The 10,944-nt window shown below is 49.0% G+C and overlaps 1 protein-coding gene across 1 annotated transcript in view; it reads left to right on the top strand.

Moving 5' to 3' along the window:
- Positions 1 to 2,941: 2,941 nt before the first annotated feature.
- The window catches only part of LOC149525957 (uncharacterized), a 65,455-nt gene continuing 57,452 nt past the window's right edge, over positions 2,942 to 10,944 (top strand). The window contains exons 1-2 of the mRNA XM_089778231.1: positions 2,942 to 3,773; positions 4,026 to 4,273. Of these exons, the coding sequence (XP_089634357.1) occupies positions 3,300 to 3,773; positions 4,026 to 4,273 (722 nt within the window). The 5' untranslated portion in view covers positions 2,942 to 3,299. The remainder of the gene's footprint in view (positions 3,774 to 4,025; positions 4,274 to 10,944) is intronic.

Raw genomic sequence — 10,944 nt, 5'->3', positions numbered from 1 at the left:
AAAATCCACCTCCCTCCCCCATCCCGTGTCATTCCTTGAATTCAAATCAGATATAAACTACACAGCACTCGAGGGGGAGGGGCAATTGCTTTGAGAAATAGATGAAGATGATACTTCTGAAGGACTTTTGTGGACTGAAAATAAGCTCTGTGTGCATTTTACTAAAATGTTGACATTTGAATCATCTATTTAATCATAATGAGGATGGATTTTAAATTAATATAATATTGATAGGGAAAGCAGAGAGGGCCATTGGGAAATGCCTTTCATTTAATATATAAAAACCACTCACATATTCTCAAGGGCTTTGTGTTATCGACAAACATATTAATAGTTGTGATTTTAACACGCCACAGGAAAAAATATTACTATTATTACACACATTTATAATGCTGCTGGGGAGCCTTGAACTGCTCCTCTGTTGGCCTATCAAGTTAATTATGCAACATACATATCCCCTCCTTTGCTGCCAACAATGTTGGGGGTGTTCCTAAAAGGCAATTTCTTCCCAGCAGTGATGTGCTTTTGCTGTATGTTGATACAAGTATATTTGAAAAGGATATAGATTTTTAAAAGCAGATATCCAGCTACCATCACTGAGGAAGGCAGAGCATTGGATTTGACATACCATAGTTCATCTACCTCTGGCAGAAGTCAGTGCCAGATGTCTCAGTGGAATTAAAACCCTCCTTTCTTGCCACATTAAGCATATACATTTCCAAAATAAACATGACACAGAGAGAGTTTTTGTTTTGTTTTGTTTTGTTTTATTTTTTGTCGGGAGGGTTGTTTTTCCTGGGAGAGGGGTTTTTGCATAGGAACACAGGAATTACCACACTGTCTCAGACTAAGATCCACTTTGTCCAGTAACCTGTCTCTGACAGTGGCCAGTGTCAGAGGCCGCAGTGGAAAGTGTAACAATCCCACATTAGGCAGATGTGGGTCAATTCAACCTTCCCCCCGCCCCCCTAGTACGTCTCATCAAGATCCCTAAGGATATGTCTACACTAGTCCCCTGCAATGAGGTATCACGGTTAATCTGAACTAAGGACTTAGTTCAGATTAACTTCTGACTGTTGCGTGTTGCAGGCAGTCAGTGTGAACTAAGGGGATTTAAAAATGGCACCCGCCCAGGAACATGCAAATGAAGCCTAGGATATTTAAATCCCGGGCTTCATTTGCAAGTTCAAATGCCTACACTAGCCACCCTAGTTCAAACTAGGGGACTAGTGTAGATATATCCTAACAGTTATAGACTGGCTAACACACTGATGAATGAGGTGTAGTATCCCTTATAGAATGGGTATTTTAATTAATGATCTCTCTGGATAATCAGGATCCATATAAACATCTGATCCCTTTTTTATTTTAAACTAGTTGGAGTTACCTGGCGTTGCTCAGGACAGTTGATATAACTGAGGTGAGGAGCCTGTGGAGAGGGAGGGGGAAGGAAGCCACGCACCTGCCGCTGGTGCCCGAGTTCGCCCTCCACTTCCTTGTCCCTCTGCCAGCCTTAGTGAGCAACTGTCCCCCCCGCTTCTCCCCACACTGCCAAACTCCCTGCAGCCCCGGGGAGAAGCGTCAGTCTCTCATCTCTTCCTTCCCACAGTCCCTTAAAACCTTCTCCTGGATGACAGGTTATCCCTCCGCCAGCCTTAGTGAGCGACTGTCCCCGCCGCTTCCCCCGGGAAACCGTTTCTCCCCGCACTGCCAAGCTCCGTGCAGCCCTGGGGAGAGGCATCATCTCTCATCTCTTCCCTCTCACAGTACCTTAAAACCTTCTCCTGGATAAAAGGTTATCCATGCAAAGTTTGTAGTTGCGGTAGCTCTTATTGTGTCCAAGTTATTAGTGCACAAACATACAAACATTCTCCTTTATATATTAGATTCATGAGACAAGAAGCAATTGCTGCAGGGGAAATCTTATGACAATTGTGACTACTGAGTTCCAATGAACTCAACAATGCAAACAACAGTAGAATAACAGAGAGAGAGAGAGAGAGAGAGAGAGAGAGAGAGAGAGAGAGAGAGAGAGAGAGAATAACTGAATATCTTTGCTACACATAGGGACTTTCATCCCAGAAGAGTTTAAGCAGTTTACAAAGCTATACCTGATAACATGTGTGTGTAAAGGAAAGTAAATCCCCTGCAGCATTCAGGAAATGAGTGAGTTACTCCTCAGAGTGCAACCTCATTGATATAGAGACCAGTTTGTAGTTATATGTGTTCAGAACCCAGCATAATGAAGCTTTTCTCCAGCCCCTGCGGCGCTATTACAGCACAAATAATAATGAACAGACAAAAAGTAGTTGTTGTGAAATAGTTATGATTGCTACACCCACACATACTAGATTCACACAAATGCAAGAAAATGAAACTACCTATCAATCAGTATATACCCACTATTGTAAGATGTATGGTCAAGCTTCCTGATGCCTACCTATCTATAATATATAAAGACCCCACCTCCTATGAGCACCCTCTGCTGGTTGGGTGTGTCTGCAGTCTTTCAGATTGTGGTGACCCCTCCGTGGTTTCTCAGGTGGGTTTCCAATGGTAGCCCTGTGGCCAAGTCACACACACTCTCTGTATATGAAATGGAATAGATCCCTTCCAGGATATACAGGACACTGTTGATAGTCAAGGACACTGTTGATAGTCAAGGAGAGAGACAATTCTTGATTCAGTACTAAGTGGAGCACAAGATCTGATCCAACAGGTGAAGATAGCTGGAAAGCTTGCTAATAGCGACCACAGTGTAATTAGATTTAACATCCCTGTGGTGGGGAAAACACTAGAGCAGCCCAGCATTCTAGCATTTAATTTCAGAAGGGGAAAGCACATAAAAATGAGAAAGTTATTTAACATTAAAAGGTACAGTACCAAAAGTGCCTGCAAACTGCATGGAAACTTTTTAAAGACACTATAAGGGTATGTCTACACTACAGCGCTAGTTCGAACTAACTTAGTTCGAATTAGTTAATTCGAACTAAGCTAGTTCGAACTAACGCATCTAGAACTAAAAACTAGTTCGAACTAGCGCGTCCACACTGATTGGACGCAGGGGGGCATTTAAGAGCAGCTGAAACCGGTTCTGGCAGGGCATCGGGTCAGCAGTTGCTTTGTGTGGCTGCTGTCTGAGGCTATCTGAGGCTCGTGCTTAAAGGGACCCCCCTGGACAGCCGGTTCTCAGCTTTTCCTGCTTGCTTGCCAACCTCGCCGAGGGACAGCAAAGCGTCGGTCTCTGTGCCCGTCTGTGTCGGTGCTTCCCTTCGGGGGGGACCGCCACAGGTGGCAACATGGAGCCACGGCTCGCCCTGCACCTTCTGGTGCACGTTCTGGACTTGCTGCTGCAAGCCTGCCAGCAATGGCTCGAGGCTGCCTGGCACCACCTGGGGAACGTCAGCCCCCTGCCTCTCCGCCTGGCCGCCCTGGGGGCCGTGGAGGAGCCGCGGCGGCGCCCCGGCACCGGCGTGCCCCGCCGCATCTGGCGTCTGGACACCAGCAGCGACTGGTGGGACCGCATCGTCCTGGAGCGCTGGGACGACCGACAGTGGACCCAGAACTTTAGGATGAGGAGGGACACCTTCCTGGAGCTCTGCGAGTGGCTCGCCCCTGCCCTGCAAAGAAGGGACACTCGCATGAGACCCGCCATCCCCCTCCAGAAGCGGGTGGCCATCGCCCTCTGGAAGCTCTCCACGCCGGACAGCTACCGATCCGTCGGGAACCAGTTCGGCGTGGGGAGATCCACCGTCGGAGCGGTGCTCATGCAGGTGCGGCGCTCGTCAGCCACCGAGCCTGGGGGAGGAGGGCTGCGAGGAGGGGATGGGCCGCCCCAGGGACAAAGGCGGGGCGGGAGGAGGCGAAAGCGCCCCACACCGGAGGGCTCGGGCTGTTCCGGCCGTACTACACGCCGCCAGGGGGGTTGCTTCCGGGAGTGGGGTGCGGGGCACTGCCAGGACACGCACGCTCCCAGCCACCCGGGCGCCCCACTGATTGGCGCTTTGCTGTGTCTCTCTCTGCAGGTGGTCAAGGCCATCAACTGGGTGCTGTTCCGCAGGGTGGTCCGCCTCGCCGACCCGGACGCCGTTATCCGGGGATTCGGCGCCCTCGGCTTCCCCAACTGCGGGGGGGCCATCGACGGGACGCACATCCCCATCCGTGCCCCGGAACACCAGGCGTCCCGTTACGTGAACCGCAAGGGGTACTTCTCCGTCATCCTGCAGGCCGTGTGTGACCACCGGGGACAGTTCACGGACATAAATGTGGGCTGGTCCGGCAAAGCACACGACGCACGGGTGTACTGGAACTCCTCCGTGTGCCAGCGGCTGCAGGACGGGACCTTCTTCCCCGACCGCCACATCAGGGTCGGGGACGTGGACATGCCCGTGTGCCTGGTGGGGGATGCCGCCTACCCACTGCAGCCGTGGCTCATGAAGCCCTACAGGGGGCACCTCAATCCCTCCCGCCAGGCCTTCAATGCCAGGCTGACCAGGGCCCGCATCGTGGTGGAGGGGGCCTTCGGGCGACTGAAAGCCCGCTTTCGATGCCTCCTCACCCGTCTGGACCTGGCCGAGCACAACATCCCTTCCATGGTAGCGGCATGTTGTGTGCTCCACAATTTGTGTGAGCGGAAGGGGGAGGCTTTCCTGCCAGCCTGGATGGCTGAGGCTGACCGCATGGCTGGCCACTACGGTCAGCCCCGCACCGCCACCGTCCAGGAAGCCCAGCGGGGGGCCATCCGGATCCGGGAAGCCCTGCGGGAGAGCTTCCAGGTGGAGGAGGAGGAGGACTGACCTCTCCCTGCATGCCCCACCGGGGCCTTCTTCCACCCTACCCCCCCTTTCCCTTTCCCCTCCCTACCTACTGTCAAATAAAGACACCTGTTTTTCAAACAAAAACGTCTGTTTATTTCACAGAACTGGGGTGGGGGGAGGGAGGAATGAAGGTGGGAGAAGGGAGGGGGAAACCTGGGACGAGGGAGCTGGAAGGGGAGGGGAGGGAAGGGAGGAAGGGAAAGGAAAGCTCAGGGGTGGGAGTCCGGCTGCCTCTCCCGTCTTGCCACACTGCGGGTCCGGGGGCGTCGGTGGGGAATGGTTGTGGGGGGGGCAGAGGGGACAGGGGGTGTGGAGGAAGCAGGAGCGGAAGCAGGAGCGGAAGCAGGAGGAGCAGGGGGAGCAGGGGGAGCAGGGGGAGCAAGAGGGGGAGCAAGAGGTGGAGCAGGGGGAGGAGGAAATGGAAAGCGGTCCAGCAGGCTCTGGAGGTGGCCTCGCAGGGCACGGCCCTGCTCCTCAAGGGCCTCCAGACTCCTCCGGCGCAGCCTCAGGTCCTCCTGGACCCAGTGGTCCTGGAGACGGAGCTGTCGGTCCAGGAACCGGAGATGCCGCCTCTGGTAGTCCTCCTGGTTCCTGGCTGTCCTGCTTGCGCCCGGCTGCTGCAGGCGGTGTGGTGCACCCTGCAGGCCCAGGTGCTGCAGCTGTGGTGCAAGAAGACCAGCGGTCAATTTCTCTAGGGGCCCAGGTGTGTGAAACCCAGCTCCCCTCTGCAAGGCCAGGGCCCCTGCAGGATCCCCAGCTGCTGCTCCGTGGTGGGCAAGGCCCAGGCGCACGGTCCCGGGGCTCCCTCTCTCCCCAGCCCCCCGTACACATAAGGGGAACACGAGGGTACTCACAGGTGGATGCCTCCCCGGCCTCTGACAATGCAGGCGAGTGGCTCTGTGGCGTGCCTAGGGGGTCCCGGGTTCTGGGCAGGCTGGCGGCAGGCTCCTGGCTCTCAGAGCCCTCTTCCTCCTCCTCTGTCTCCAGGAGCGGTCCCTCTGCCCCGGGGTCAATCACGTCCCGGGGGGCAGGGACGGCATGAGGCCCCAGGATGCGGTCTAGGGCATGGAAGTGGGGGCAGGCCTCCGGGTCGGCCCCTGGCAGGCAGGCCCGGGAGTAGGACTGCCGCAAGTCCTTTATTTTGCAGCGCACCTGCTCCCGGCTGCGCTGGTGGCCCCTGGTGGCCAGACTGGCAGCCATGCGTCCGTAGACGGCCGCGTTCCGGTGGCTAGTGCGGAGATCGTGGACATTGGAGGCTTCCCCCCAAACCTCGATGAGGTCCACGATCTCCGCACTTGACCAGGAGGGCGCCCGCCTTTTGCGCCCCCGGGCAGGCTCCCGGGAGCCGCCAGGCTGGTCGTGGGGAGCAGTGGAGGGCTGGGAGCCCTCGGATGGCTGGCTCATGTTGTGGCAGGTGCAGGCTGTGCAGGCACGGGCGCTTGCAGCCTTGCAACTGGCACAAAGTGAGTAGCCAGCCCGTGGCCCTTTAAGGGCTCTGGGGCCGGGAGGGGGGCAATAGAGTTTCCCTGGTGTTGGCCAGAGTGGCCACCAGGGAAACCTGGGAAGCCTTAGCCTCCCACTAGTTCGAACTAAAGGGCTACACAGCCCTTAGTTCGAACTAGCTAGTTCGAACTAGGCGTTAGTCCTCGTAAAATGAGGTTTACCTAGTTCGAACTAAGCGCTCCGTTAGTTCGAATTAAGTTCGAACTAACGGAGCGCTAGTGTAGCGCCTAGGAAAGTTAGTTCGAACTAACTTTCTAGTGTAGACATACCCTAATAGAGGCCTGGGGACAGAAGAACGCACTAAGTCTCCTCACCCTGCCAGGGGTGTGAAGCATCAGAGGGAACCATCAGCTGTTTTAAAACACCCAGTGGCTCTCTCTAGACCAGTGTTTCTCAACCAGTGGTACGAGTACCCTTAGGAGTACTTGAGAGAAGTCTGGGGGATATGTCAACACGACTGAAATTTGGGGAAAACTGAATTTTTGTTTTAAGTTTTACAGCATTTTATTATTTTTGTACTTTTTATACCCAAAAATTTCATCTACCCACCTGGGTACAATTAAGTTGTTTAAACAAATGTATTGCAATGGAAGAAAAAATTTTTGTGTGTCTGAAAACTGTAGGTACTAGGGGTAATTATAATTTATTTTTAAAAGGGGTACTTTTACACTAATGTGTAACAAATCATCAGGGGTGCCCGTGGATGTAGGCAACCTCAGCAGTTGCCTAAGGTGCTGCGTTAAACGTGGCGCTCAATGATGACGTCACTCCATTGAGGGCTATGGAGACGGGGGCACCGATCCCGCATTCCGCCTAGGGTGACAGTTGCCGGCAGCTCTCCTCGAGCTGCTCCTGCACATCATTAACATGTATAAATAATCAAATTAGTTCTGAAAGAAATTGTGATCCCACAGTAGGTATATAAAAGAGGAAAGGAAGGCATATATAGGGAGTCAGGCACTGGATTAGCACTCAGGAAACCTGGCTTCAAACCTTACTGCCTCTTCAGCATTAGGTGATTTTGGGCGTTCATTCTCCCTATGCTTTGTCCCCTCATCTATGAAATGGGATAATACTCCCTTTGTCAGTCATGCCCAGTGTGCCCTGTAAACTCCGGAGAGATAGTGCCACTAAGCAATTAGCAGAGCACCCACTGTTAGGCTTTTTGTTTCTGCTGATGGTGCACATTTGACAATGCCTCAGTGCACAAAAAATTATTCTGCACGTGGATGGATAAGATTAGAGGGAACATGGGTCATGTCCATTCAGATTACATAATTTTAGTCTATATGTTTGCATAATGCTTAGTACAATCCATGATCCTGATCTTTGCTAAGCCTCCTATTCATCAAGTTGGTCTCATAACAGAAATGTGACCAATGCTTTCACAGTTTCAGTGGGGAAATCTGTGCAGTATACAGCACATAACCTCTAGTAGAGATAAACACGGACACTGTACAAATGAAATAATGCACCCATTTCCACACACACATATACACCCTCCACACAGCCTCAGCACCAACCCATGTATTTACTGTATATGAACAAAACAGGCCTCAGAAAATAAGGAACATCAAGGCTATGTCTTTTTGACTTGCTCTATTGTTCCCTCAGTTTCCTCTAATGTCTATAGTAATAATGACCCAGTTTTTCTCTAGGGGTAATTAGACTATGCTAGCCAGTGGTCAGCATTTTCTGCATAGTTGCTCCATTAGCTGTAAAAAGAGCAATTGGTCAAAACTGAGAAGCAGATAGGTGGCAAAAGAAGCCAGGCCTGAATATTTCATTTACATTTAAATGTTCACTCAAGCAGTGACACGGAAATCAGTAAAGAAGCCACTAATGATCTGGTTCCATTAACAAATGCTCATTTGTGTAGTAAGTGATCTGAGACAAAGAGGAAATGCAATTTTGAGAGCCAATACAATGAAAAATGGCTGCCATTACCACACTATAGAGGTTGTAATCAATGATGCTTTTTTATTGGCTCAATTCAGCTACATCATAGCTGATTAAACCCTCATTTTGATGACATCAAACAAAAAGTTTAGACTCTTTCATTACTTTTACAAAATCACCTAATGAATAAATGCTTTTTTTGCCTTATTCGCATAGCAAGTCACTTTGCTCACCTGAATCACAGAATTTAATACTTTTAACTTCCGCATTATTAACCCCTAGTAATTAGAATTTTGCAAAAGCTCTTACATTCAGAGAATAGATCAGCCATATAGATCAGCAGTGGGATCTTCTGTGTGAGCTGATCCTCCAGCCCATGCTCAAAGAAACAAACTATCAAAATAGTCTCAATTGTCCTATCTCTGGATTGTCTATCAGCAAAGGGTCAGACTGAAAGAAGTCATGCATACTGATGAGACATAGCTGAATGGGTATCTATGGTTAGGGTACTGTCAGGCAAACCAAATAGGACAACCAATATGGCTTGCAGAAGGGAGACATTGAAAAGGGGCCCTTCAACGGGATCATCCCTGCAACCAGGGCCTGAATCTAGATTTTCCCTGAGAAATACAAAAACCCTTTGATAAGTCTTCAAGGGATACCTCCGCTACTAGACTGGAGGAGCACCAAATGGTGATTGTGACCATATGCACTTCTCTTATTCACACCTTACACACTATTGCAATAATCTTTAAAATATGCCTTGGGAGGTATCATCTGAAAACTGACAATTTGCCAGTCAATAATTTTACAGTAACATGTGTGTAGCAACATTACGTTATGTAAAGTTATAAACATAAGCTTACATTTTGACTTGAAATATCATTATCAGAAAAGAGACACATGACAAACTATCAGAGTGTTAGTCTGGATCTGCAAAAGTGACAAGGAGTCCTGTGGCACCTTATAGACTAACAGATGTATTGGAGCATAAACTTTCGTGGGCAAAGACCCACTTCGTCAGATGCATCTGACAAAGTGGGTCTTTGCCCACAAAAGTTTATGCTCCAATACATCTGTTAGTCTATAAGGTGCCACAGGACTCCTTGTCACTTTCAAAATGACAAACTGACACCTCTAGCTAGATGTCATCAGAGTTAATGGGCTAGCTGTGCAGTCCACTCTTTGGCAAAGAAGAGGGACAGGAACAGAACAATTGACATTTTAGTAAACAACAGTATGGAAACTCTTTCATCCCAAGGCTCCATGCATCCATTTCTCCCTACCCATCTCTCATCTAAGGCACGGAAGGAAGCAGCCATTTCACTTTGGAAGAGATCCCAACCAGAAACTTGGTCAACACTATTGTTGGGAGCACATGGTAAGGATGTTATTTGGAAGCAAGTCCAGTTTGTTAGAAAACATTTATACCTTGATTTTTCTTACAATTTTTTCTTATTTTAATGGCTTGCATGTGTACTCAAAATCTATTTCTTTAAACTTGTGTTTTTTCCTTAATCAGACTAATCCAGTGTCGTGTTTGAACTGAAATTTTGGGTAACTCCAGTTAACATAGAAAACTTTTGTATATTGACTCCTTACCAAGGCAATGAGCTTATGATATCTGAACTGTGAGGAGAGGGCTGGACAGTGAAAATTCAGGAGTGTGTTTGACACCTTGCAGGTAGTAACCAAGATTTCCAGGGTCAGTGTTACTGGCAGGCTGCAGCTATCCACAGACACAAGTGTGGGAAAGGTGGAGAGAATCTTTATGCTGTTTGGCTGTTTGTGAGGAGCCCATGTTGGGAGCTACAGCACTAAAGCATTGTGAGGCACCCATGGTTGCAAGGCAGGTGGCAACCCATCAGCTGTTCTAATGTTAATAAAAGTAGTATCAGAACATTAGGACATTGTGTCTTTTATCCAAGAATTGAAAACCATTTTAAAGATTAATGCATTTATCCTTGCAACAGTCCTGTGAGCAAAGTTAATATCATGCATCTCTATTTTGCCTATCAGAAATCTGAGGCACAGAGAAGTTAAATGGCCCTTCCAGGTTAGACCAGGGTGTGGACTCCCAGGCAACTGATGAGTGAAAGGAATAAAAATGGGGCCATAAGTTCACTCCAGCAATATGCACCAGCTGATGATCCTACACTAAGTCAGGAAAGAACTTCACCAGTATTTCAAACTCAGCTGAGCAACTGTCTCTTGGCTTGTTGGAAATCTCAGTTCATATGAATTTTCTGATGTTGAATGGGAGGGAAAATCAGTCTTTTCAGCCTGACTTTTAATTAATGGCTCTGAGCCACATGAATCTTGGAGATGCTGCAAAAGTGTAATAAGAAATGATCAGGGAACATTCAAGCATATCCTGAATAGTATCTACTTGATTTTGATTTTCTGAGCAGCAGCATAAGAAACAGAGGAGAAAAAAAGGATCATCATGGCATTTGCCACCGATTTCACTGAAGTAAATCACACTACTTTGTCACAGGAACAGAATCTTATACTCTGAAAAGTTTTGCGAGATGCTACATGGCACTTTGATGTAATCGTTTTACGTTAAAAAAAATTATTTGCTTGAAGCCCAGGCAAGGAGAAAAGGTAGCGAGAGAGAACAGGACAATGGAATTACCATTGCATTTTAATATCCATTCTGAGAAGATCAATCTTCTTTCTATTTCAGTGAAAGGGAAGACAAAAATATCCTTTCAGATAAGCA

The sequence above is a fragment of the Pelodiscus sinensis genome, chromosome 1 (genome assembly GCF_052426305.1).
Source record: "Pelodiscus sinensis isolate ZL-2025 chromosome 1, ASM5242630v1, whole genome shotgun sequence".
Lineage (NCBI taxonomy): Eukaryota > Metazoa > Chordata > Testudines > Trionychidae > Pelodiscus > Pelodiscus sinensis.
Note: the sequence above shows the minus strand (reverse complement) of the source record. Positions and strands in the feature narration are given on the sequence as shown.